The sequence below is a fragment of the Alternaria postmessia genome, assembly GCF_024291825.1.
Source record: "Alternaria postmessia strain BMP 2775 chromosome Unknown scaffold_146, whole genome shotgun sequence".
NCBI classification, from domain to species: domain Eukaryota; kingdom Fungi; phylum Ascomycota; class Dothideomycetes; order Pleosporales; family Pleosporaceae; genus Alternaria; species Alternaria postmessia.
The window spans coordinates 16537-43118 of NW_026260219.1; the positions used below are offsets into that span (position 1 = coordinate 16537).

Below are 26582 nucleotides of genomic sequence, written 5' to 3' on the forward strand. Positions count from 1 at the left end.
GCAATGCATCGCGGCGCATGATGCAGAAGCATATCTCCGTCAGAGGGTATATCGTCGCCATCGTACTCTTTGACAGCAACGAGCACAGAAGCAGCGTCTACGAGCATCTTGAGCAGTACGACGAGTTCATTCGAGCCCAAGATGTCAATCGAAAGTAACCCGCAAGCCAACGATGGTGGCAAGCGCGGCACCAGTCCCGGTGTAATCGCAGGTACCGTCATCGGTAGTATAGCCGGTGCTCTGGCCATTGTTGGAGCCATCGTATTGGGCTTGAAGAGGGAAAAAAAAAATATGAGAAAGGGCAAATCGGGTGTCAGTGACTCCGAGGATACGCCAGTTTCCGCGCCGGCTGCACCAGTAGCGGTGCAATATGACAACGAGAAGTACAGAACGAGTAATTTACCAGAGTGGGTCGTATGGAAATGAGCAGGGCCCCAATAGCATGTCGGTCGTCGAAATGGTATCAAACACCGTACATCAATAGCTACTTTCAAATTTCTTCGTACAAAACCATGTTGGAAGCATCCTCACCAGATTGTATATCCACCATCCACGATAATCTCGCTGCCCGTAACGTAGCTACTAGCATCACTGACCAGCCAAACTGCCGCACCCCGAAATTCTTCAGGCTTGGCAATTCTCTTCATCGGTATATCCTTCAGCCATTCTTTACTCAATTTCTCCATCTCTTCGCCCTCGTTTGCCTCTGTCTGGATATACCCCGGGCTTAGCGCGTTGACGCGGATACCATGAGGTGCCCATTCAGATGCCAGGGATTTCATGAGATGGGCGGATGCAGCCTTGGAAGCGTTGTATGCTGATTGCTTTTGGGGGCGGTTCACGATAGAACCAGACATAGATGAGACGATCAGGATGCGGCCGTCGACTTGGTTTTCGATCCACCACTTCCCTGCTGTGCGCGAGAAGAGGAAGGTTCCGGTCAGATTGACGTCAATCATGCGCTTGAAGTCCTCGAAAGGGTAGTCTTCTGCTGGTGCGCCGCCAGTGATCCCAGCGTTGGTGACGAGGATGTCGACTGTGCCGAACTCTTGGATGATCTTGTCCCAAGTAGACTTTACACCTTCTTCGGAAGAAGTGTCGCACTCGTAACCATGCACCTTTGGCGGAGGTAGACCCTGAGTCTCAGCCTCCTCGATCAGAGCCTTGGCAGATTTGTCGGCGCCTTCTTGTTTGAGATCCACTATGGCTCCATGAGCGCCTGAGAGGGCGAAAGCGGCGAGGATCTGTTGACCGAGGCCTTGAGAAGCACTATGTAATACTTTAGCTTCGTCTCAGCCGTGCTCTGTAGTCTCTCAAGAGACGGCAAAGACCACTCACCCGGTCACTAAACGAGATTAGCATGGTTTGCAAAGAGACCGTCTCCATATTGCTTACCGACAGCTACCTTGCCTTCAAGCGAGAAGTCGGGCAAAGTCCTGCGCTGCGTGTGAGCGAATCGAAGTGCCGGTTTTGATAGACGCGAGAGCGCCTGTGAGGTTCGTAGGAGAGCATTGCGGGCAACATACGGAGGCATCTTGAACGTTTGCCTATGCTATTTGAGTAACTTAGGAGGCGACTTGAGCGTTTGGAGACTGAGAAGCTGTAAGTTTGCAAGAGATTCTAGGGCTAATGGGTCTGTTTTCATGTCTGTGATATTTACCAGGTACGGTTTTGTGATAGAGGAATTACGTCACTTTTGCGTACGCCGGTGCTCAAGCGAACCACAGTCACCCGACTGTTACCATCCAGTTGATAACGGGACGAGGATATGAAAGAACTTATAGTCAGATGGGAAGGTGTCTAGACAAAATTGGTAAAAACACCAATGCAAGAATGATTTGAGTGCATCATAGTTTTGTTTAGGCCAGGAGGTGGTAGCGGCGGGTATATTTGAAGGATTTGGTTAAGACTGCCTACTGAAACTGCCCTTTACTGATAGTGCTCGGTTATCCTCCAAGGTGGTGATCGTGATGTTCGTATCGGGTATAAATTGTCCTCCAGTTTACATGACGGTGCACCAGCAGGACTCGTCACAACCACAGCAATCGCACGACTCACCGCACTTCGGGGCTGGTGAGGGCTTGATGATAGTCGAGACGGAGGAGGCAACACTGGCAGGCATCGTGATGGTGTTTGTCGGAAAGTAGTGCTATACAGTGTGTTAGTTGCGTAGCTAGCAGCAAGCGTGAAACACCTACCGAAGCAGCTGTTTTGAACTTGGAGAACAAGAACTGAGAGCTCTGGAGTCTGGCGGCGACGGGTGTATGTGTGATGTAATTGTTTCAGATGGGCGATTCAAGGTGCAGTGGAAGATGAAGGGAATTGGTCGCAGACGTCTATGGCTCTTTATATCAACTCCGGTACGAAACAGCAGGGTTGGTCTACTCCCCGAGGTTAATGACTTCAGAGATACGGCTTCCGTCATAGCGCTTTGTTTACCCTTGTCATCCGCCCTCGTTGGTCACACACATTGAGCCCTGACCCTGAGGCATGCATACCGATGTTTCAACGTCTGCCAGTTGTCAGGCATAGGATTGGTCCGGCGGCCTGTGTGCACCGCCTCACCGACATTACTATCTCTTGAGCCAGCCCCGGACGCGAGTCTGGACGGCGTGATAGATGGAAACAGCCGCAGCTGTGGTGGCTCAGCTTGTTCGCGGCCGTTCGTTCCGTCGTTTGATTGGTTTATGAGCAGGGTTCGTCGTAACATGTCTGCATTGAAGCATGCAGACCCTTGCATGATGCATGGGCTGATTGCGTGGCTAAGCTCCACTAAGCTTTGTGGCGCCAACAAATGCCTCACGAAATCAAGGAATAAGCTTCGCCAAGCTGCAACCGAGAAACTTGGCTGTGAATGTGTCGCTGACAGGCTTTGTAGATCTGTTCGCTCGTGCACCTAGACCCTGAGTGTGCCACAAGTGATTTGGCGCATGATGTCGCCCTGCAGTGGCTGCGTAAGCGTTTGACATGGCGTTGAAGGTGGAGGGTTGGCCTCATGTATTGGGATACGAGCTGAACGGCGCTTCTAAACGAGAACGAGGAAAAGGCCTGCGCATCTCACCTGTACATGTGAGCCACGCATTCTCGCGGCACTTTGAGCGGTACTGGTGCGAGCTGGATGTTGCGGGCCGATGTAAGTAGTACAGGGAGGCCTTGAATCATGAATGGACCAGCACCGCGTGTCGGCACACAACGATATAGCTTGCCTTGATAGGGGAATAGATTCGAGATGCTTTTAGCAGAAGGGTCTAAAGTTTCTTCGGTATGGAAGCTATGTGAGGGAAAGCTGAGCGATTGAAGCTCCCGGACGTTCCGGCGAGAACTCCGCGTAACACGAAAGAGCGCCCGATTCCACTAGCTCACCCTTCCCCTCATACGCCAACCATCAAACCTTCCTTGTTCAATCTACACCACTCGAAGCTCTTGCGCCACAGCGCCTGTTGCATCTTTATGTCCAAGCTGTCCGGCGAGCTCTCGACTTTTGTGTCTCCTTCAAAGTAACCCTCTTGTCCTGCAAATTTATCTGATACTGCCACATCAACAAAGGGGATCGCAGCCTGCTCGACTGTCTTCAACCGAGGGTCAAAGTAACTGAGCAACGGCAGCATCCAAGTCACAACTGTAGTCACAATCTGGATAATTCGTGGGACATGTGACTGGTGAAACGCCCGCGAATTGATCAGATCGAGAGGATCAACCGCTATTGCCCTGATGGACTCAGTGTCCCTTTTCTAGATTGACGGTTAACGTGGGTATGTCTGGAGTTATCTTAATGAGGTACTTACGGTCTTGAGACGACGATTGAGTTCGTACATGACCATAATAGGAACCAGCTTGCTCACAGCATATCTCTGGAAACCTCGTCCCATCTCCTCGCCTTCTTCGTCTGCTTTGGGATGAACCAGTAGCTCTAGGTTTTCTGGCAGTCGAGTTGGATATCCCTTGGAGAGACTAGCTTTCTCCGGCCAATGCGCGCCACTTCCTGAAAAGATGATGCGACCATGCACCGGATCCATAGCGCTGAGAAGCTCGCACGAGAGAGAAAAGTGCGCAAGGTGATTTACAGCAATCGACATTTCGTAGCCATCCTTGGAATACTGAGGTCCACCGGCCAGGTTCCAGGTCATCGCGTTACAGATGATCGTGCGGATGAGTGGCAGCTTTTTACTCTCAATCTCAAGAAGCAGCGCCTTGCTGAATATACGGACGTTCTCCAGCGATGAGAGGTCGAGTTGCCGTATAGACACTTGCACATCAGGGTGTTGGTCCACAAGAAGACGAAGTTTTGTTGAGTTCACGTCTTTTTCAGAATCGTCTCGGACGGTGAGAACCAGATTGAAGGATGAGTACGCCTTCAACAAGTACTTGACTGCTGGCAGAGCCAGCGAGCCGTTCGAGCCAGTAATGAGAACTGTGCCTGTCATGGCGCCAGTAGGAAATCGACAATTGAAGAAGATATTTCGGGCGGAGAACGCTTTGCAGAACGGACTACAGAAGCCTCATCTGTTATTGTTATCTACCCATGACGCATGGTTGCTGACAGGCGTATACGCCCGGTCGCATGCCTTAGCGCCAGTCATCCATGTCCAATTCATCAAAATGCATACAGATTTTTGCAAGACAGATTGTGGTTTCCTCTATTAGCATGCAAAGCTCACATATTTTTCCATGTGCATTTCTAATAAGTCTGACCTGTAAAGATCGTTGTTTGGGAATTAACAATGCGTAGTGTTGTAGCGCAAGGGTATCTGTGTTCGGCAGCCGTTCCTCCCCTCAACTCTAGTTTCATGCAGCTTAAGTTTCCGCTATTCTTCTTGTGGTCTTTCCGCAAGGAAACTCGTGATATGCAGCAGTGATCGGAACCTGGATCGATTACCTACTGCCTTTCTGATGCAGTTCCTGACGTCACAGCAAGTGCAGCAATGTGCTTTACCTCGGCTCAAGTATTTTCAAGTGATTCCCTAACGGTTGCACCTGATTGTAGTGTGCCCTAAAGATATGCGGTATGTATTGACTTATTCTCTTACTATTGGCTGTCACCAACTACACCTTAAGGGTATATGTTTGATACACTTGTTTTCTCTCCAGCTTTCTTGCAAGTCGCGGCAGCTGCAATCACCACTAACTAGCTTACCGTGATGGTACTACTTCCACTCGGCAGTAGGGTCCCATTCGCGAAACCTTCCGTACAAAGGATCATGTAATCGTGACCACCAAGTCTCATTCCCGCCTTACTCCATGCATCAAAATGCTTCTGCGTAGTGATAGTACCTCCAACCCTCTTCTCTGTTCTCACTGACCAGAACTGTGTAAAGGTGCGCGTACCTTCGATTGATGGTTTGTTCACGCGCTGACTGGTGTAGAGCTCGTAGGTACCTTCTTCGAAAGTGAAGTTGCCTTTGCGCGTCCAAGGTTCACCGGGTGCAAGGATATCGTACGATTCGATGATGTAGTATTCGATGAGGGGATTGCGCGTCCAACCGTACAGGGCGAGGTAACCGGGTCCTTTGGCATCGTATGTACCTGCGTATTTTACGGTCCTAGCATCGTTTATCAGTATAGTCCTCAAAGTTGCGAGATCTATTTGCCAATCTTACCTCGAACCTCCGGGCTTGAAGCCTGTACCAGCTACGAAGCCACCGCCGGCCTGGCCTGACCAGTTACACGTGTACTTGCCGCCGCCTTGTTGGCTGCAACGGAATGACCCGCCTCCCTCGGACCAGAAAGAGTAGTAACCTCCTTGACGGGCTTCGAGTTGCTTCCCTACAGTTTCGTGATTAATGAGCGATGTGACACCTCTAGGCGCTGCAAAGGCAGTGGGAAGAGAGACTAGCAAAGCAGTTGTGAGGACGGTGAAGGATACCATGATGGCGAATTTGCACTGGGAAATGCTTTACATCGCCCACAATAGGTAGTGTAGTATCCGCAACTTTATATCGCTCTGGCGAGCTAAGATTTGGGGTCCGTCGTCGTCATTTACCGAGCTCTGGGGGAAGCGCGCGTGATTCTTCATTCCTGTGTCTCATTAACCATCGATCCTTGAGAAGCCTTTCGTGTGGGGAGCCCATTGGCAACGGTATCTGTCAACCGCCTATACGCTACCATCAGTAGCCCAGATGCTCTGCCAAGACCGGGGTGCATCCTGTTCAATATGCTTGATACTGCTGCCCCGGCTCTTTACTGCCGTGTAAGGGTGTTGCTTCGGATACAGTCTACACGAAAAGGTCCGAAATGATGATAGAGACCGCTCGTCATTTGCCGGCGGCACTTGTCACGACGGTGTTTATGATGGTCATATTAACCAGCAGTCACCAATTACGGACTGTACGAGTGATAGGCATGTTGCTGTTAATCTACGCGAACACACGGGACATAGCATATGATGATGACGTATCAAGTAAGGCTCATAAAGGTCATGTATGTCGACAAGCTCGACAGAGTCTGATGGGGTTCGTGGGTTGTCGAGGAGTGATCAGAGAAGGAAAGAGCGCGATGCGCGGCATTGAGCCAGGGACATGCGGGAGCAAACTCGTCCGAACTGAGTTTGACGTGTCGCTCGAGCTACTTTCACTAGTGAACACAATGTATCCTCGCATGTACAAACGCTCAGAACTGCTCAAACATCATCTTTCAAAACTAGCCATCAAATGTAGGTAAGGGCAAAGCGCTACGAACAAGCTCCGACTCAAGCCTCCATCTCGTACCCGGGGAGATGATCCAGCCATCCCTCCACATCTTCATCAACGGAGCTTTCAACCGCGCAAGCATTCATCTCTTCAACAGTCTGCGTTTTTAGCACACCTTGCATGCCTGGACTTCCACAGTAATGGAACATGCAGCTGTCGTTCATCACCCGCTGCAAGCTGTCTCCTTTCCATCCAAACACGTAGTCAGCATGAGTGCCGTAGCCTCTACTATCAGAGTAGCTCCATACGAATGGCTGCGAACCATCGGTTGGCCACATATCGGCGAAAGCGGTCGTATTCCACATCGTTTCGTATGCTAGCTGCGGCATCTTGATGGGGTGCGAAGCGGGGCAGGGATCAGCTGGGCGGAAACCACCCAGTGTGGTAGAGAACATATGGGACTGGTGGTCGGGGGCGTCAAGGTCAACTCCATTCCAGCAAGAGGGAAAGTGGCTAAACGAAAAAGACGCGGTTAGTGAGTCTTATGCGAAGAGGAGGGAGTTTCTCTAGGCAAAAATCATGCAACTTCGAAGTGCGCGGCATATCAAGATACTGGATACACTTACTGTCTTGTGGTCAGTAAGCTGATTACAACATCTGCTAAGATCGTCTCTTACCTGAATAGCCATTATACCGGCAGGACATGGCTCTTTCGGGAAGTCAGGAGTCTCGTAGCCTCTAGTGAGGATGGTTTGCAGGCACGTGTATGCCAGACCTTTCTTGGTGCCGTTGATTGTGGTCGTCGACGGATTGCCAACAGTCATACGAAAGCCCTTAGCCCAGTTAGAAATCTGTTTGAAAATAGAACGACTGTGTTCCTTACCGGAGGAAAAGCCCTCACTGGATTCCCGAGGTCGGAACTGTTGAAGTCTTTTTGAGTATAGTATATCGTCATACCTCCCTTGATGTGGTCTGCATTTTGACCTTCATATCCTGGATAAAACAAAATCAGGCTACGCATCGACATGAGTAGAGTCAGCATACCTAGTTGAGCGTTCGGGTAGATGGGCACGCGCTTATACGACCCGTTTTGATGTTTGAAGTACATCGCAGCTGTCCAGTAATTGGAAAAATCTACAGACAAGTCAGGGTTGACGATTGCAACGGTTTGAATGATCATATCCTGCCTTCGGTGTACGCGCATGTCGTACAGCTTCCCTGTTCGCCGATATCACCAGTCATCGTAGCATTGAAAGCATTGCCACCTGCGCAGGCGTTAATGGAGATTTCTAAGATGCAAAAATACATCTAGCTTACCAACGATCTGATGTACCTTCGAGATTCTGTAAGCTTGTCGTCAATTGTATTTAGTAGTACTAACATGAGAGGAAGGTACGCGACCAGGCTCCACAAGTGGATCGAGGCGCTGGATGGAAACGCTGCTACATCCAAAGCGAATCGCTGCTTCTACAAAGACAGCTTGGAGAAGGAAGAGATGGGATTTCATAGTTTCGCGAAGACTTGTGTCCTCTTTGATGATGCAGAATTCTCAATGTTGAGATTGTGAGTGGTAAGAGACCTTGAAGGAACACAAACTATCATGAGGTACACATCGCGTTCCGGGAGAACAGCTGAGGACTCTTCGCTTCAATGTATCCGACGCGCATATGAAGAGGATCCAAAAATGACTGCCGGCTGGTAATGCCAAGTCGTTGATGTTGCTCTTCATATACACCGTTCAGCCGGGTAATGTGGAGGTGGGGCGTGTTCGCGCGGAGCATCGCGATGAACTCTCTAGACCTGTGAGGTGGGTCATCATCATTACGCATCGAAGCCGTATCTCACTTATGTAATTATAGGCCATTGGGCATGATTGACAACAGAAGCCGTAGCAATGACGGCCGGTGACATGGCGTTGAAGTGACAGAACCTCCTGTCGTGGCTAGTGAAAGAAGTAGGGAGGAACTTGAGCTGAGTATTATCATGTCACAGATCTCTAAGCACAGAATTACTCTAACAGGTAAGACAAACGAGCAGGTGATTGTGGGTGCCCAAAGTGACAGTATAATGTCTTCCCAGCAGAATACCACAGATGTACCCGTAGAGAACTACGAACTAGCCAATGGTAAGATCTCAAAAGTGCGTCTCAATACCTGGGGCTGATGATTGAACCATCGGGAAATGATTTTGGGCGCCGAAAGTAAAGCTGTCCGACCTTGCTGTACCGCAAGCACTTTACACTCAGCCTACGTCTCCATCCGCCATGTTCGCGTCTGCCCCCCATACATCCTCTCAAGGTACTCCATCGGTCCCAACACTTGTCTGCATCGACTCTAGTAAGCACGACATCCGAACACTCCGTTCGCAGCCACCATGCACCGATCTCATCTTCGTTCTAAGCGTACCTCTTTGTCTCCTCATGGTCTACACCATACATCAAGGCGGCAATCTGATATACAGCATGTTTCAACGCCACTAGATATTCTGAGCCGTTGACGAAAGTGTGGCCGTCAAAGTGCTTCGAAGGATTATCAAGAGCCACACCGCTGTAGCCGACACCGCCTCAGTGCTAGGGAAGAGCAACGAGTGAGAGCGATGGCATGTAGTCGTGACCTTGGAAGCGACTCGTGAGTTCAAGATGATAGCAGATGATGTCCTAGAAGACAAAGATTACCAGCTAGCGATCGTACAGACCACACAGAATTCAGTTCTGCGCCGACAGCATCCCACTTTGGGCTCTTTGGCAAGAGCCCAAGCTACATTATGTCCCAGTTCAATCTTCGTATCAATAGACAAGAAGTCGCAGACCAAAGATTAAAACCACTCTTTTGCATCTTCCTTGCCTCGCTTCTCTCTCCATACTGGTCCATCAAACCCAACATTCCACTTTTCCGCAATTTCTTTCGATGTTATGTAAGCGGGTTTAGCATATGGCGAACTGAAAACATATGCGCCGTACTTGAGTACCGTGTTCCTAGTTGATGATCCGCGTCTTTGGCATAGTATGTGGTGTCCTTCTGCACGCTGTACTAACGGGAACTCGACCAGACTGTCTGGTGGCCCAGGTAGGAAATTAGGGGTAGCGAAGGTATCACACTGTTGTTCGGGGCGGGCCAGTTCAGGACCTGAGTTGTGTTTGAATGCCACCCGAACATTTGACAAGTGCGGAGCTTCATGTTTGATTGCTCCGATGAGTCTTTCGATACTAGCCCACATCTCAGCACCAGGCACATAGCTCCTTGATAAAGCGTCGATATAAGTGAGAAAAATTGTGATGTTTCGAAGGTTTTTGAAGGCACTAGTCACTCGTTTCGAGAGAACGCCAAGGTCAACATCTTTGTCGGTGCTCACATTTGTGTATATCGAAGGATACACTTCAATCGTCGCCGAGAGACCTTTCATAGGCGCAGATTCGATGTATTCGTGGCATAATCGAGAATGTGCGCGAATGACATTGCTGCAGGGTGCATTGTGAAATCGTACAGGGACTTGGTTGACGATGTGACCCTTGCGACAGTCTTGCCCTTTGCCCCAATCCCACCACAGACTGACCTCATGGTAAAGGTATGTGTATACGTTATTTCGAAGTTCGCGTGGTATAGTGAGGAGATGCGGCGCTAGAGTATCGTTGGCCATTTTTCGAGAGCGAAGGTGGTTCGAAGATTACGATGATATTGACGGCAAGCGATGATGCCGACGAAGAAAAACAAGAGTACACAAACGAGTTGAGAATGACAGGTGGAGGTAGATAAGGATTCGTGTGGTACACGCCGGGGCGTAAAGTAAGCTGCATCGTGAGCCAATCGGAGAATACACTTCGTTGCTTTTGTCGTACACGAAGCGATGAACGCGAATCGGTGTGTACTGGAGTCCCTGTTCAGTTGCGGGTACAGGGATGGTAGGGCAGTTGTGGAGATGTGCTCTGAGGATGGTAGGGCAATTGTGAAGCTGTGCTTTGAGGATGGAAGCAGGCTGCCAAGCGCTCATGTACTTCGAGTCGTCGGATAGCTGGCATGATCGAATTGATGTTCCGGTCATCCAAAAAGAGAGTAATGGTCAGTCCTAACGAGACTCTAGAACCAGGCTACAGCTTCTTCGTGACCGCGCTTTTCTCTCCATTGCTTTATTTGATGCCCGAGGATCGAAGGCGGCAGCGGTGTGTTCCAATTACCAATCGTGTAAGGTTGCAGCTTAAAATGATCAAGAACGTCGGAAGGTTTCCAGAAGTGAGAGTCGTTGTTTGCGCCGCCCCTAATGTACAAATAGCAGCCATGCTTCACGAGACCATGCTGAGGTCGAGGCTGACCAGGCCATGGCTGCACCTGTTCCAGACGGTACCCCTCGGCTCGCTGCACAAGTTGCAACACTTCAAAGCAGGGTGGTGGGGAGGTCAAAAAATAGCCAGCTTCGAATCGTGGATATGTGTTGTTGTGATGCTGCAGTCGAGTAGTGGCACGACACTGGATACCAATCCGCAGTGTCGATAGATGTGGGCCCCTCTGCAGCAGCACGCAAATCAAACGTTCTGTATTAGTCCACCCTTTTTTCACTCCGTCATACTCACCAGGATCTCCAGGAGCAGTTTCAATGAGGATCGTGACATGTTTGACGAATCGGGCAAACAGTGTGTCCAAGGGCAACGTATGGAGTCTTTGGTGTATTGGCGATATTCGTTGACCTGGTAGTGCACCAACAACGAGATCGCTTTGAAGAACATCTTCATCGGAAATTGTCATAGAGATTCCATCCTTTTCGATGGCTTCAAGATACTCTTCTCGCAAGCGAGGATGGGTATGGAGCAAGCTGAGATTGGGCGCGTTATGGACACGGTAATGAAAGCAACATGGAGCGAATAGCCTGGTGAAACGCCATACAGGGTCGTCCTCAGCTTTCACATATGAGTAGATGAGGTTTCGCAATTCGCGAGGGAGTGCAAGAAAAGGTGAGAGTGGAGGCGCAGGGTCGGCCATGGTGAGAACGCGACACTGATGGTAGAAGGAGCAACAACGCGTTCACGATTTTAGCCTGCAGCTGGGCACTAGCCACGCGCAGCGTCATAGCTAGTGGCAAGCGTCATAGTATGCAGCTAAAGAGCGAATGAAAAATGCATAAGAACATTCAATTGTGTTAACCCGTCTTGCGCATAACGGTTCAATTAACCTTCAACTGATTAGACGGTTTTGTGGTGGTTGAAGATGTCACATAATTACTACATACACATAACTATACACTTCCATTAGGTACCTGCACCGCACCGTTCTCTTTCGTTCCCTCCAAAGCCTCACCCCAGATTTGCTTGACAAGCTGTTTCTTATTAATCTTGCCCATCGCGTTCCTTGGGATCGTGTCCACAACCTTCATCTCTTGCGGGATTTTGTAATTTGCGAGTATTTCCTTCAGCGCCCGCCTCATATCCAATGCAGACCACGCTTTGCCACCCTTGCCGGCGGTCTTGCCTTGCTCAGAAAGCACTACTACTGCAGCAACTTTCTGACCCCAAGCCTCTGATGGGAGGCCAACGACGGCAACTTCGTCGACTTGGGGAAGGGATAGCATCTCGCGTTCGATTTCCAAGGCAGAAACCTTCTCGCCACCAGTCTTGATGATGTCCGCTGATTTACGTCCATGGATAAAGTAGAGAGGGCCTTTAGCCCAGGCTTGGTCGCTCTTGCCCGCTCCGCCAACATTCCTCCGGACAGCGACGTCGCCAGTCTTGAACCATTTGCCTTGTCCGTCCGCGTCCTCTGTGAACTCTTTAGACGTGGCTTCAGGGTTCTTCCAGTACTCTCTGAAGATGGTCGGACCGCGCAGTTGAATTTCACCCTGGCGTTCACGTTCTGTCACAGGATCGACTTCTTCACCCACTTGTATAATCTCGCCAGTCTCGGTGTCTACCAAACGCGCTTGCACTGAAGGAAGCGGCCAGCCTACAGAGCCGTCGACGCGATCTGTGAAATCTAGTCCACACGAAAGCGCCATACCTACTTCGGTCATGCCATATCGCTCTAGCAGCACGTTGCCTCCGCTGAGCTCCGTCCATGCAGACTTGACCGGCGTAGGTAGGGCAGCGGACCCTGAGATGTTTAGACGCATGTTGGACGGGTGGAGGGCGGTCTTGGTCGCGGCTTGGAGTTGGGGCGAGAGAGTAGGATGCGATGCGAGCAGGCGCGTATATATGGTTGGGACGACGGTAAGGAAGGTAATGGGCTTCTTGGCTGGATCGGGATTCGGCAGGAAGGGAGCTGCCAGGCGATCCCAGACAGCGGTTGCGTTAAAGGGAAACTGGAACTCGATAGTGCTACCAGCGAAGAGAGGCGTAAGCAGCGCGTTAACGGTGCCGTGGATGTGATGCAAGGGAAGTACATGTAACAGCACGTCCTCTTTGCTGTAGTTCCACGCTTCCAGCAGCGATCGCGACTGAGCCGTCAAGACGTCCTGAGGCAGCAGAACGCCTTTCGGTCTGTTTGTTGTGCCAGACGTGTAGAGCATCATGCCGCCCTTGTCACTTGTGGGTTCCTCGAACGTGACATAGTCGTCGGTCTTGCCCATCATTATCTTCTCCTGCTTGTAGTTGATGGGCTTGGTCTCCATGCCCTCTTTGAGCACATCGTCGGCTTGGCTTTGGAACTTCTCAGACGAGAGAAGCATGAGCGACTCGCTCTGGTCGATGATGTAGCGCAACTCGTGAGCTGGGAAGGTTGGCGATAGCGGTACGGCGATGGCGTGTGCGGCCAGGATGGACAGCAGCGTCACTATGTGCACATTAGCTTCTTCTGCTCCTCGTCGTCGTCGTCGCCGCACAAAAGGCCAGAGGAATGCGCACCTACATAGTCGTATCCGTTTTCCACCAGAAAGGATATCCGTTGGCCCTCTGCGCTCTGCCCACCGCAATTCCGTTGCAGCTTGTCCTTTGCAGCAGCGACATCGTTTACAAGCTCCCCGTACGTGAAGGATCGCCCAGACAAAGAGTGGACTACAGCGGTGCTCTGCGCATCGTGTTTCTTGATGGCTTCGAAGACGGGTAGGCGGGGTAGCGTGGATGCCATTCTCACGGTATACAAGGGAGTGTGTGCGAAAGGTTGGCAGCAATGGCTGGTGTATGTCGACAAGGATATTTTGTGTCGTGTGAGGGTGCGAGCGAAGAGATTACGCGCCCACATCGCGGCAGAGAGATGTCCCGGATCAGCGCAATTGATGCAGGTTTCGAGCCTTCGGAGTACGGCAAATCGGTGGGAGATGTGCTGTGTTCAGGGCCGAGTCATGTTGATGATATCACTTGAATTCCGGCCCGAAGCACCAGAATGGCCTTCTCAAGCGCTGCTTGGAGAATTACACATGCTCTTATAGTCGTCAATCAAGACTCATACACGGTCATCTGGTCGTTGCATGGCTTCAATGGCTGCAATGGCTCGTCTGACCGCGCATCAAACTTTCGGAATCATGACGCGACGCCTTCCGATTTCGCCTTGGCGCGTGCCTCGGCATGAATTCTGGGGCCGACACAACCCAAAACTTCCACCACTACGCTCCAGTATTCTCATTGGTTCTTCTTGACGGACCGCTCGACTAGGAGATACTCTCGTGGATGTTCATTCCAAGTACCGGCCTCGCTGCAAGGCGTTTCATGTCAGCCATGGCTCAGTCCATGACCCCAATGGAAGATGCTCTGCGGACCAAAGTATGTCAGACATCAAATACGCGACACGTCAGTCGAGTGTTCGAAAGTGCTTTCTGACATTCATAAGATTACAGAAGCTTTGAAGCCAACTTCACTCGAGATCTTCAATGACTCACATAAGCATGCGCACCACAAAGCCATGCAAGGAGTCACTAGCAGAGAGACGCACTTCCGGTAATTATAGGTTCACGCTTTTACACCTTGTGAAGCCACGATCCTGACCCGCATAGGGTTTTCATCACCTCACCAGAGTTCAAAGGCAAGATGCAACTTGCACGCCACCGCATGATCAACTCCTTGATGAAGGAAGAACTGGCCAAAGAAGGCGGTATCCATGCGCTGCAACTCATTACTAGGACACCAGAGGAGGAAGAGGCCAGGAAACAGAAGGAAGCAGTCCAGGCATGAGTGCAAATTACTACAGATACCCAAAATGCACGATCATGGAAAGGGTTGGCGAGAAGCGACCGATGCAGCTGCGTGGGGAGACGAGAATACGACGGGGATTTGTATTACCTAGCCGTCACAAATAGAAGCGAGAGTGATATTAGGGACACTGGTGTAGTCTAACCTGATGCCCGCAACGCTCATAGGTCACTTCGTATGGTCGTTCCTACGTAAAGCTTAGCAATCAAATACGATGCCTCAACAGCTCAGCAAAGAAGAAGACACAGATACCAGACCGCTAGTACTAGACTGCCAGTAGAGCATGCTCCAACTCCCTTCCCACTGCACAGCAGTTTCTGAACCTACAAAATAGCGTTGTATCAACGAGGAGGTGATCAAGCTTTTAGAAAGAGCTGTGTTGTATGCCACAAGGAGCGCACTTAGCTACCCGGATTGGCAACTTTCCCGTCGTGATGGACAACAGGCCACACAAAGCGGTGGCGATCATCGTCAGCAGCAAACCGCTAATACAGGCTCCACACTAACAGCAAGGGGATGCATCAGCCCTGAAGTGGCCCAATTGCGTATCGACCGGTCGATGCGATCTAACCAACCGGAGATTCCGGGCCATTGATAATGAGATAGGTCCTAGCTTTCGACCAGATCCTAGCATACTCTGCAGTGTTTAGATGGCATCCTCGGTGATTCTTGTTGAAAAAATTGAGGAAGTGGATGGCAGTATTACCAGAATACAACTGAACGCGAAGGCATAGCACCACTATCACATAACATCCAGAGCAATACATGATGACATTCCTAACTCTAGCATACTTGAGACATGCGCATATCCATAAACACCGACTTCATTTTCATCCGATGCGCTTCACTAGGGTATAAGTAAGAGAAATCCAAATCCACCTCTATTCTTCTTTTCGCAAAACCTTGTCCCGACTTTTAGACTGGAGAGAATCCCAACGAGCAATATGACCACCACACGTTCCCAGTCCTGTAACGTGAGTGCCTGTCGTACATACAAGAAATTCTCATTCATCTTCACCCACTACTTCTTTTGCAATGTTCCCTATTTTGTCGCCTGAATCAAGTATTTTTCGTGCCGCTGTCTGGATAGAAAAGCTTTCGCGTCGCATGTTCTGCACTGTCGACTCGAGTGTATGTGTCCTGGAGCGAAGACGACTGATTTCGGAACGGAGGACATTGATAATCTCTGTCTGCGATGGGATTGGGGTGTTCATGGTATCTGTCGAGTCGACAGACGACGGGACTGAATTGATACCAGGTTGCTGTTCCGTGACTACTGTCGGGGTAGGCTTCGGGGTACCTGCCACCATCGCTTCTTCTAGTAACCGAATCCTTTGTTCTAGCCCTGCCTTCTCCAGCTCCCATATCTTTTTGGCCTCGGCACTTTGTGACTGGAGCCGGTTTGCCATGTCCATGATCCGCACGTATTGTGCTCCATTAGCAACCAACTGCCGCCGAGCCTCGTCCCTACTCTGCTGTAGCTCTTCGATCTGACCTTCGACTGTCAAAATTTGCGCAAGCAGCCTTTCTTTCTCTTCTTTCAGGCTATTTATCTCTATGCCGCTAACTTCAAGCTTCTTCTCGAACGTGGCGCATTTAGTCTTCTGTCTCTCGAGATTCTGGAGCAAAGCGTCGTACTCGCGCTGCAGAGTCTGAAATTCAAACGTCTTGACACTGACCTGATGTTGGAGGTCCTGCAAGTCCGCATTTTGTATCGATGTCTGCGACGTTGTAGGTGGTGACATCGGTGGGAGGCTTTGCGAACTAGGAAATTTAAGTGAAGCCGGAGAAGGTAGAATAATTGAGGACGCAGATTGCGCTACCTGCATCGGGGATTGTGGAGGCGGATGTGTCGGCCCTGAAGACAGCGTGGTGTTTTGTGAAGAGTTCCCCCCGTACGACGTTGTCCGGGGACTACTAAATTCGTCATATCCGTGGGGCGTCGAATGTTGCCTAGATGATGATGATTGTTCTTCATGGCCCTCTAGGTAGTCTCGAGCTCTTCTCATGTTGGAAGCGTTGTAAGGTGGCGACGGTGATCTTGGGTGATGCGACGATCGGTGCTCTATGTGCCTTTGCGGTCGAAAACCACCCTCATGCAATGAGCGAAGCGCCCGTTGCAGTGGCTCTTCACTCCGAGGACGTTCAGTTCCAGGCGGCTATTAGAACATATCAGCTTTGGCCTTGTAGATAGAGGAGGCGGGTGCTAAAACCCAGCGGTAAAAGGAGAGCTAGATAGAACGAACAACTTACTGAAGTGGGTAGGTCATGCTCTATACGCGTCAACTTTCGGACTCTATTGGCCAGCCTTCCCAAGTCCGCGGCAACCTTTTGGGGTGATGAGCACGAGTCTGTACATGCTTGTTCCTGGCAGTCCGGTGAGCAGCAAGTAATTGTCCCTGCTGCATGCGCCAGCTCAGGCCCGTGACCGAGACGCAAGTCCAAACCGCTATGCAGGAGACTGACCCGTTCAGTATCTCGGCAATGAACTGAAGGATCTTCTGTAATCGGCTCAGTTACGAAGACTGTCTTGGAAAGTGAGTATTGGCATTCCCGCACACCAATGAAATGGGAGCATCATGCGCCGGCTGTATGTCGGGCACCGCGCTTCCGCTTAACGCGCCAGATAGGTCAAAGCTAAGGGAGTTGTCATACCTGCGTGACTCGATGGCGGGATTTTCCTATGCCGGTGTTGGAAAACATCGTAGAAAGACCGGGCTCTAGGTTTCAGTATGCCTAGCGACACGACTGCCCGTACGGACGGCAATTGATGCGTACAATTCGAAATTACAAGCTCTGCTAACGTGTTTCCGGACGAAACAGGGCGCGGCAGCAATCTTTGTTGGTCCAGGACGTAATCGCCGTGAGTATAGTGGCCGGCTCGTGGCGGGAGCGGGGATGGGTGCTGATTGATGAAGGCTGTAACATTCGGGCCGGCGCGCTTGGGCTGCACATCAATGGCGTTTCCATCCTCCCAAGGTCGTTTCCTGTTCGTGCGAGAGTCCATAGGTGAAGTTTGACTTCAAAGACCGAGTGCCGACGTTGTTGTCCGCCATTCGGAACCGTGGACTGTTGTATTAGCAGTGTTTTTAATGAGTGCTCGAATCGTGTGTCCTAGAGGACATACTCAGCGGCCAGAGAAAGCGACAGACGTAATACGAACTGGCGCTGGGTACCATTCGTGAGCTTGATCACTTTGAAATCTGCCGTGATTTCAAGATCTTGCTTCCAGTGGTTCGGCTTCTGAGACAAAAAACGGGTGGACAAGCAGGCGTAATGCCCACGAAGTATCCGGTGGCTCTTTGAAAAGAGGCGTATTAAAGAGGCCGAAGGTCAGCAATGTAGTATGTCAATGCATACGAAATACTCCGTCGGTAGTACCAACAGTCAGTCAGCGCCATTGCTACATTGACGCCTCTTCGTGCTTGATGGTCATGCCAAGTGAAAGCCAAGTTGCAAGCTAAGGAACCAACAGGAAGACGTACTATCAATGCTCTGGTAACGTCAGGCGCGGGTTGATGCAGTACTTCGATGGCGGCGTCGGAGCCGAAATGCCGATCCGTGGACGGGAAGCCAGGGACCTTCGCGAAGAATTGGCATGGGCGACTTACAGCCAGCAACAGGGGAATCATGTGGGAGGATGGAGGCTGAGTAAGACGGATAGTTGATTATTGGTAATAGTGAGCGGAACTCATCCGAGATTAGCGTGGTCAGTCAGCACAGACCGTGTGAAGCTCTCTGTCACACCATCTGCGGAAGCTAGACTGGACATATCTCATGTCGTGTGATCGTCATGCGCTTGCAGTTCCACAGGGCAACTTATTGGAATTTAGAAAGTAGAAAAGGCCGACGTGAATGAAGACTTGAGCAGAGGCTATAGAGAACCTCGTATCATACTAATGAAGAGGCCGGTTGCGGAAAAGTCGTAGTGTTCAGACCAAAGTAGAGTCCTCGGAGCATATGTCGATGTGTACTGCTATACGCAACCCATATTGACGTACACAGTAAGTCTAGCTCACCCAGACAGGAATCCAACAATCTTTTGTCGCTGCGTCAACGCCAAGTGCTGTGCTTCCAAGTCTGCTCTGGCAACTTTCTTGTTTCACATCCGCCAAGCAGCATTCTGTCCATCAGCATCCACCCACTGTGTCGCGACATCCTGCGCAATCACTCGAAGCCGATTCTCGACCCAGTCTTTCTCCCTTGACACCACTTCAGTCTCAATTTTTTGCATTATTTGCAACTCATCCAAGACCCCGTGTAGGATTGATGTGCATGCTTCGATTATGCATGCTATGCTTGATCCGGGTGTTGGTGAAGCTAGTCTGTTCAGGTCAGGGGCGAGGGCAGTCAATTTTCGAGATAGCGTGGCGTTTTCGGCTTTCCACGCATCCCCAAGACCTTCAATTGTACCAAACGCCGTCTTGGCTCTACCATGGTCTTGTCGAGCGGACCGAACATCCTGGACCCAAAGAAGCCAGTGTTCGAATTCACCCACTAGACGTTGCAGTCGACCACCGGATTCGACCAATGACGGCAGTTCGTGAAGAGGCTCCGAGAGAATCTGTATGTGCTCAACAATTCCTAGAGATGAGCCGCCAGCACTCCACTCTAACAAAGACTGAAGATTCTTCTGCTCCTGTGCTGCACGTTCATTCTCTAACATGACTCCATATAAGCTAGCCACCTCTTCAAACTTTGTGTGCAAGCTACGCTTCGCGCTGATCTCCCAGCGTCTGCACACCTGCACCGACGATTCGTGCAGGAGGTGAAGTTGAAGTAGCTCTGATTGAAGACTGACTGTCTCTGGTGAAAGCGAGTACGATGGCGCTTGGGGCGCAGGGTTGATAAAAGTGGCAGTTGGGGCCTTCCCTACCTTTCGCGGTGTAAAGTGCTGTTGAAGCGTGCTGAAAGCTGGTCGATTAGTCTTCTTCGGCTCTTCTGGCCCAGCTTCTTTACGTCTCGACTGTGTTGCAAGAGGCTCTTCCGCCCTGGGCGTAGGACCGCTACTTGGTAGACTACTTGATGTTGCTGGTTTGGTCCGAGTACTGGCAGTGCGACTAATACCGGTGCTACGTATCGATATCCTGGTGGCACCAGGGAGCGCATCTGAGGTTGTGCTGTTGGTCTTGGTGGTACGACTTGGTGCTATCTGTAGCGACTTTGGTCGTTCGGAAACTGTGTTTGACCTAGCAGCATTCTGTCGTGGAGCTGATATGGTACTCGTCGATTGCGTCCGAGAATGACCGGAAAGACCTGATGGATGAGCTGGTTGTGATGTAGCAGCTGGTTTTCGCAAAGATTGCGATCGGCTCAGTCCTGCCTGTGGCCCCGCAAGCTTGCTTATTGAAGTTGGGGGTCGCATAGAACGAGCAGCACTCGTTTTTTCCGTATTTTCGGTGCGCTGAGATGATGGAGTGCCAGTTTGATACATTGATCGGGGTCGAAGACGTCCCGGTACTGCAATAGGGGCCTGGATTTCTTGTGTTGTTGATGCAGCTTCGGGTTGATCTTGCGCCTCATGTAAGTTGTCTCCTGTATCTTCAGAGCCAGCATCTTGATCAGACACTTCTGGGAGTATACTTGACCGAGTGTTGTATCTATGTTGACCAGGTTGGGGACTGGGTTGGGAGATGGTTAGTGAAGCCGGAAACATCGTGTGCCTAGGGTCACCCACAGTAAGCTACGACGAGTCTCCGTGTCACCTTGGAACGACGGTAATTTACTCGGTGAAGGACGCACGATACTACTCGTGCCCTGTCTTGCTGCTTGTTGATCGTTCTCAGCTGGAGTGACAGATGCAGCGGTCTACCTTCTGTTAGACGTTGCCTGCAACAGTATGGAGGCTAGGCTTACCCGGGTTCGTGCCGGCGCATGGCCGATCCTACCTATCTGCGAGCGTGGCTTTGCGTTCATCTTTGATGCAGGTCGCGGCTCGATTGTAGACGCGCGTTGGTAGCTTGGTTTGGTGTTGTTAGGTATGCACAAACACACAAAACATCGGGTGTTTACTTCCCGCCATGAGCGCGGACCATTGCGCTAACACCACATATGGCTAGAACCCTGACATATGGCAAGAGCAAGTCTGGCACAATATGGAAAGAGGAATGTCGTCAGAGTTCGTTATCTAGTGTATCTAAGCTGAGTGAGTGACCCAATGCATACTTGGAGAAATGGCTTTGTAATTCCATTCAACACGAAAGCGCAAATGATCGAAGGGCAGAATTGCTACTCTCTCCAATGTCCTCACAAGCTACCGCGGCGCGCTGGGAAAGAAACACCCTCGATAGCAGCATAGTCGACAAACCAGCTAACTCGGTCTCCACCCTTGTGGTTCACCAGACCGCATGGTAGTTGTTGACCCTCGTCGGTATCGAAAATTTGACGCATGATGTCCTTCTTTCCTCCGCCAGTTGCAACAAAGCCAATCTTAAGTCCGTGTTGCGCGACAGGAAGGGAGATGGTAATGCGCTTCGGGGGTGGCTTGGGAGAGTCGGAGATGGAAAGTACCCACGCCTCGGATTCGCGCAGGAGATCAGAGCCGGGAAACAGACTGCACGTGTGCCCGTCCGGTCCGCAGCCAAGCAGGAGCAGGTCGAATAGTGGCAGCTTTACGCTATCGCGCGCAGCGAAGACACTGACGAGCGTCTTTTCGTACTGGTCCGCCAGCTCTTGTACGTCATCGAGGTACTTGACGTCGATTGGGTACACCTTGGGCGTTCCCAACTCAGACGGTATCTTGTCGAGAAGCTCCTCCTTGACCAGCCTGTGGTTGCTGTCCTCATGATCGAGGGGCACGGCGCGCTCGTCGGCGTAGAAGATCTCCCACTTGTCGAATTGTACCTTTCCCTCGCCATTGGTTTCCTTGAGAAGCGCTTGCGCAAGCGTCTTGGGCAGGGAGCCGCCGGAGACGGCAACACGGAAAACTTGGTGGCGCTCGAGCGCAGCGTTTTGGGCGTCGAGAACGTAGGTGCGCAGGCTCGGGGCGAGCTCAGCAGCGCTTTGAAAAGCGTATAGGTTCGGAGGCTTGCCCATGGTGTTGATGTGTGTACTTGGTAGGTGTGGTGAAGATTGTAGGAGCGCGATGGAGGGGTTCGGAGAGGTGGGGCTCCCTAGCGATGTGCCGCTGTTTCGTTCGACAGCGGGCCGGTGACGATTGCCACGATAGTGACGTGAGCAGCTTTTGCGCGACGGTGCGACCTTTGTAAAAAATTGCGCAGGACGAAATGAACAGATGGCGGCTAAGGCTGCCTATGGGATCATTCTCATGGGCGATCGGGCCTCGATACCGCGTCCATTTTGAGCCAACCGTGCAGCTCCAACGCAGATGTCACCTTGCTCGTCTGGCCTGGAGTCTGCGCCATGCTGAGGAATGGTGCATGGCATCAGGACATGGTATCAGAGGGTTATCGACGAAGAAAAGGAACGATATCCACAGTAGTTATGTGTTCACGCACATTCAGCCTGCGTGCACTGCACATGACCGTCGCTATCAAAGTGACCAATGACGTTGTCTGGACGGCAACAGAACCATAAGTGCTGATCCAGATGTGGATAAATCACCCGCGTATGTATCAGCTGCGCGCCTATCTCGAGACAAGAAGTTTACCATCTTGACGTCGCATTCAACCTTCGTTGAGCCAGCTGCAATCGTGGAATTGACTGTTCTAGTAACTGCTAAATCGATTTTGCATTTCTCCATATTCTAGGCCTGCAATCGGATCTTGTAGGACAAACCTATGGATGCCAAAAAGCTGATCTTTCCTAGGTAGATCTAGCAAAGCACCTGGAGGTGTTCGCGCTATTTCGTGTCAAGAGCGCTATTGGACGCTGTAGGATATGCTTCAGAGCACAGTTTAGCATAGCCGAACTCCTTCTTAAGGTTATTTTGGCCACTTGCTTCGAATTGTTATAGTACTACTAAGCCAATGCGACTTGCAGGAGCTATGCCTGATTTCTCGTACGAGTATGTCTTGGAATCGAACACGATCGATCTGAGCAGGTTTTCAATTCTGGGTCCCATATCAAGTTGATCACTAGTACACGCGCGGCGTCATGGCTACGACCGATGTTTTCTGCGCAAACCCGCAAATCACTCGGTATTTCATTCCCAGAGAACCTTTCTTATGCGCTTGAAAGACGCCATTTGTCACGTTACGGTACTGACGGGTGTGTCTGGCTTCGAAGCTCAGTGTCCGTCGCGCAGCGTCGAGCGAGCAGGGCCACGAGAATGTGTTGCTTTTTCCTTCCATGTGTTGAAAAATCGGTTCTCTTTGTCGGCGATGGTAGCCTGGCCCTGATCATATACGTGGCCCTGCTTTATGCGGTACACGTCGGTAACTCCGTTGCCCGAGGCTTTGCTGCTGCCTGAATGGAGGCCCGGAACGCACACTGGCCAGGCAGCTCAGCTGACTATACCGACGGTGGAGCTCCGGGTTGTGTAACTGGCTGGTTCTCTACAGAACCATAGTATTAGCGGACTAGACAAAGTTCAGAAGAACCACGTTTCTTTTGCACGATAAACCCTCACCAAACCCGGCCGCCCCAATCTTTAAAGAAGAAAAGGTCCATCAGAATCTTCGACTCTTTGGCCCACAATTGGGGTGGCGATTATCTAGTCACCGGGTGCAACGTGGTCGCGGCCTGGACTCCTTGGGTGTCGTTCAGCTACGGCCATTTGGTTCTAGACCGCCCCCCGGCGGGATCTTGTGTGCACAACGGTGTAATGCAGGGCTGGTGCGTTGTGTAAGATGCAGCGAATCCGGCTTTTGTCTTCGCAATGTTTACCGAGAGCGTTTGCTGTTACCTGGGTCGGAAGATGGTAGCACATCTATGCAGGTCCACGACTGTATGCTGGCGCTGGGGATGATGGAACTCTCCGGAACGCAACGTAAGCGCTTGTTGGACGGAGTCAGCGGCGCCGCACTGTGATTGTAGACTTTTGAAACGGGAGTGTATCTCTCCGGCGATTCTCGTGTGACGAGCACATTGTTTGCGTTGTTGTGCATCGTCGTGCGTCGTCGTCGTTTGCGAAAAGGTAGATTAGCCTGGCAAGAGGGTGCTGTAGTCGAGACGAGAACAGAAGAGTTTATTAGTAGAATTTGCAACAGCAGCGTTTCATTGTCGTGGCTGCAGGGCTCTGGAAGTCAGTATCAAAGGTTACAGGGTCCTATGAAGTTGGCGCGGTGGTTCCCCCAGGTTAATGGGGGGTTCATGGCCTTGATCTAGACCGCCAGCCCAACGGTTCGGCCCGCTTGACATCGACGATGGGCAGCAACAGGCTGCGAGGATTGCGGTTGCAAAGTCCGCGGTCAAGAGCTACTTTCAACGGATTATTGCAGAAACTGCCGCATTGGGGTGGTTGTTGGATGAGGGGCGTGAAGGGATCGTGATGGATAGGTAACGAAGCCGGTGCTCGGCAGCCGGATGATGATGCATGCAAGGCAGGAGGCCGCGAGCTCCGGGGAGGCTGGCGGGTGGACACGTGACACGACACAGTCACAAACAGTGATTGCAGCGGAAAGAGAGGCTGTGCAGGGCAGGAGCTGTTGCTAGGCGACACGCACACAGTCAGCGCCGGTGGCGACGCGTGCGAGGCTCGGCAGACAGTAGGCACCTCCTGTGAGCTCAAGCAACGGCAAAGGCAAGTGCAAGAGGTAAAAATGCCATGTTGCAGCTATGCGGTTTCATCGAGCGATGAGAATGTTAACTATCAGTGTCATCTCGATGGGTGCCGGTCGCTATGCTGTGGGCGGGCAGGATTGGCTCGTGTGCGGGGGGGCAAGGGCAGCCACGATCGGGACCCAGTGGCCGATCGCAAACTGACTGTCTCAGCTCGGGCAAGGCCTGCAAAGCCTTCGGACCCAGCGTCTTGGGTGATTGAACTCACGTCCACGGCCCAAGCCATGCGCCAATCAGCCCGGCGCACTGCCCCGCCCAGCAAAGGGCCTGCAACTGGCCGATCTTGCATCGCTCGATGGCCGTACGAGCATATAGGCGACGGCGATTCCACATACCCAGCAGTGATTCAGACACCCGGTCATCCTACTCAAAGTCACCTACAAGCCCTATCATGAGCGCAGATCACCTAACACCCGAATCTCTCCCCACTGCTCCTTCCTGCTACTTCAGCATCCTGCCGGCCGTCCACTTCTCTCTCGAGACTCCCTCTCACAGCCCCATCTCCGACTACCAACCCTACACTCCCTCGGACCCCACCCATCCGCTGCTGGCCTTCCGCCCAGCACCACCTCTCTACATGACGAGCCCTTCAGACGCATCGCGTCTGCTGCAGCTGCAAACCCAGGCCGCCCACCGCCCGGCCCCTGAGCCCATCCAGCAACAGCGCACCTCGAGCACCTCGTCTTCCAGCTCAAACAGCTCCACCTCCAGCATGGGTCTTGGCTCCCCCTCAACTCTCTCCTGCTGCCGCTGTCGCCGCGAGTGCCTGGCGAACATGTACCAGATCGGCACCAATCGCTACTACTGCAGCCACTGCGCACGGATGACCGGCTACAGCGCTGGCTGAAACCCACCACCCAGCCTCCTATCTACTCTCTCTACACTATTATTGCCTAGCCAATAACCGCGACTACCGACAACCACTCCCGTCGCCCAAACCATTACACGCATACATAGACATCCGCTGTCACCCCTCGCCTCTATCGCCGTTTTGCTTTCACGCCGCGGCCGGGAGCTCCACAGGAGCCACGGGGAAATGTACCTGCAAGATTGCCCTTTGGCACATCTCGCTGAAGACGCCCATGGGCGCACTGTTCGCCTTGTCCGAATTGCCGACGTCTCGAGGACATCGGCCAACAACTGGCATAGTCAATCGCACTATGAGGAGGTAATCATGAAGCTGGCCTTTAGGTTACCACGCTGCAACAGCTGGCCTGGACGGCGATTTGAGCATATGATACCCCATTTGTACAATATCCTAGCATCAGTCGCGCAATGCGCTAATAGCAAATACGATTTTTCGCACCCACAACATTCCACGCTATGCATCGTGATCGTTTATTTGCCGCTTCAGTTTCCCCTCGACCTTCCGGACTATAGTCTTCTAGCCAACATAGCCCTAGGCTGTTTACGGCACGTTTTCATGCTCGCCAAGGCTCTCTCAATATACAGCAAACTGCGCAGTACGATCCGATGATCTTCGGAAAATGCAAAACCCCGCGTGCACACAATCCGTTGTTTGCTAGTTCCCAATCACGTATAGCGTGAACTGTTAATCTGAACCTCGTCCGTCGAGCGCGCGGTCTTGTGACCTCCTGTCTTAGGAATTTACTACCCAACGCGGATAACAATAACCTCCATGTAAAACACACATCTTTCGTACTGTCGCACATGCTAGCAAAAGTCAAACATTGCGCAGAGTCAGGATGCAGCCTCAGGATCCACTTGTCCCTTTCCAATCTGTCCTCCGCGGCGCACGACCCCCCGGCTGTCATCCAGGCGTGTGGATGACTTACTCAGTCGACATGCGATTTTGCAATGTCCACGTCGGATCTTTCTGGGGATCTACCAGTCTCCTCTTTTTCCGCGTCAGCACTATTCTATTTGCAGTAGGGGAGTCGAAGGGGCGGGATGACATCGCTCGATGCCATGCGCCAGGCACGATGCAGGGCACGCTGATCCCCATGGCTGTAATTGTGGGTATGGGTTTTGTTGGAAATGCCATCGGCGGTCGATGGCGCGCCAGACGGGTGATGCACGGAGAGTTTGTAATTGACCGGTCAATATCGTCTGCTTTCTTCTCAAGTGGTCGCCCGGTGGTTTTGTCGCACATTAATCAGGAGAAAAGAATACGTGGGGGGCCCCAGAGCCATGCCTTGAGGATCGAGAGA

At 51.6% G+C, this 26582-nt stretch overlaps 10 protein-coding genes across 10 annotated transcripts; 1 reads left to right on the top strand and 9 right to left on the bottom strand.

Moving 5' to 3' along the window:
* Window positions 1-527: 527 nt before the first annotated feature.
* Window positions 528-1534, bottom strand: J4E82_010834 (uncharacterized protein; the record flags this gene model as incomplete). Its single annotated transcript, XM_051737044.1, has 3 exons — window positions 528-1269; window positions 1339-1345; window positions 1396-1534. 3 exons carry the CDS (start codon window positions 1532-1534, stop codon window positions 528-530), a joined length of 888 nt encoding a protein of 295 aa, XP_051583194.1.
* A 1837-nt stretch (window positions 1535-3371) lies between these two features.
* Window positions 3372-4524, bottom strand: J4E82_010835 (uncharacterized protein; the record flags this gene model as incomplete). The annotated part of the gene is made up of 3 exons (XM_051737045.1): window positions 3372-3731; window positions 3786-4411; window positions 4521-4524. 3 exons carry the CDS (start codon window positions 4522-4524, stop codon window positions 3372-3374), a joined length of 990 nt encoding a protein of 329 aa, XP_051583195.1.
* A 719-nt stretch (window positions 4525-5243) lies between these two features.
* J4E82_010836 (uncharacterized protein) lies at window positions 5244-5866 on the bottom strand (the record flags this gene model as incomplete). The annotated part of the gene is made up of 3 exons (XM_051737046.1): window positions 5244-5305; window positions 5326-5540; window positions 5598-5866. The coding sequence occupies 3 exons, from the start codon at window positions 5864-5866 to the stop codon at window positions 5244-5246; spliced, it is 546 nt and encodes a 181-aa protein (XP_051583196.1).
* Window positions 5867-6685: 819 nt separating this feature from the next.
* On the bottom strand, window positions 6686-7868 carry J4E82_010837 (uncharacterized protein; the record flags this gene model as incomplete). Its single annotated transcript, XM_051737047.1, is given in 5 exon segments — window positions 6686-7087; window positions 7304-7477; window positions 7510-7619; window positions 7671-7844; window positions 7862-7868. The coding sequence occupies 5 exon segments, from the start codon at window positions 7866-7868 to the stop codon at window positions 6686-6688; spliced, it is 867 nt and encodes a 288-aa protein (XP_051583197.1).
* Window positions 7869-9440: 1572 nt separating this feature from the next.
* J4E82_010838 (uncharacterized protein) lies at window positions 9441-10262 on the bottom strand (the record flags this gene model as incomplete). The annotated part of the gene is made up of 1 exon (XM_051737048.1): window positions 9441-10262. One exon carries the CDS (start codon window positions 10260-10262, stop codon window positions 9441-9443), a length of 822 nt encoding a protein of 273 aa, XP_051583198.1.
* Window positions 10263-11849: 1587 nt separating this feature from the next.
* On the bottom strand, window positions 11850-13672 carry J4E82_010839 (uncharacterized protein; the record flags this gene model as incomplete). Its single annotated transcript, XM_051737049.1, has 2 exons — window positions 11850-13378; window positions 13450-13672. 2 exons carry the CDS (start codon window positions 13670-13672, stop codon window positions 11850-11852), a joined length of 1752 nt encoding a protein of 583 aa, XP_051583199.1.
* A 587-nt stretch (window positions 13673-14259) lies between these two features.
* J4E82_010840 (uncharacterized protein) lies at window positions 14260-14712 on the top strand (the record flags this gene model as incomplete). Its single annotated transcript, XM_051737050.1, has 3 exons — window positions 14260-14304; window positions 14372-14478; window positions 14535-14712. 3 exons carry the CDS (start codon window positions 14260-14262, stop codon window positions 14710-14712), a joined length of 330 nt encoding a protein of 109 aa, XP_051583200.1.
* A 1022-nt stretch (window positions 14713-15734) lies between these two features.
* On the bottom strand, window positions 15735-16475 carry J4E82_010841 (uncharacterized protein; the record flags this gene model as incomplete). Its single annotated transcript, XM_051737051.1, has 1 exon — window positions 15735-16475. The coding sequence occupies one exon, from the start codon at window positions 16473-16475 to the stop codon at window positions 15735-15737; it is 741 nt and encodes a 246-aa protein (XP_051583201.1).
* A 2357-nt stretch (window positions 16476-18832) lies between these two features.
* On the bottom strand, window positions 18833-20646 carry J4E82_010842 (uncharacterized protein; the record flags this gene model as incomplete). The annotated part of the gene is made up of 3 exons (XM_051737052.1): window positions 18833-20351; window positions 20408-20538; window positions 20587-20646. 3 exons carry the CDS (start codon window positions 20644-20646, stop codon window positions 18833-18835), a joined length of 1710 nt encoding a protein of 569 aa, XP_051583202.1.
* A 330-nt stretch (window positions 20647-20976) lies between these two features.
* On the bottom strand, window positions 20977-21765 carry J4E82_010843 (uncharacterized protein; the record flags this gene model as incomplete). The annotated part of the gene is made up of 1 exon (XM_051737053.1): window positions 20977-21765. The coding sequence occupies one exon, from the start codon at window positions 21763-21765 to the stop codon at window positions 20977-20979; it is 789 nt and encodes a 262-aa protein (XP_051583203.1).
* Between the last annotated feature and the right edge of the window lie 4817 nt (window positions 21766-26582).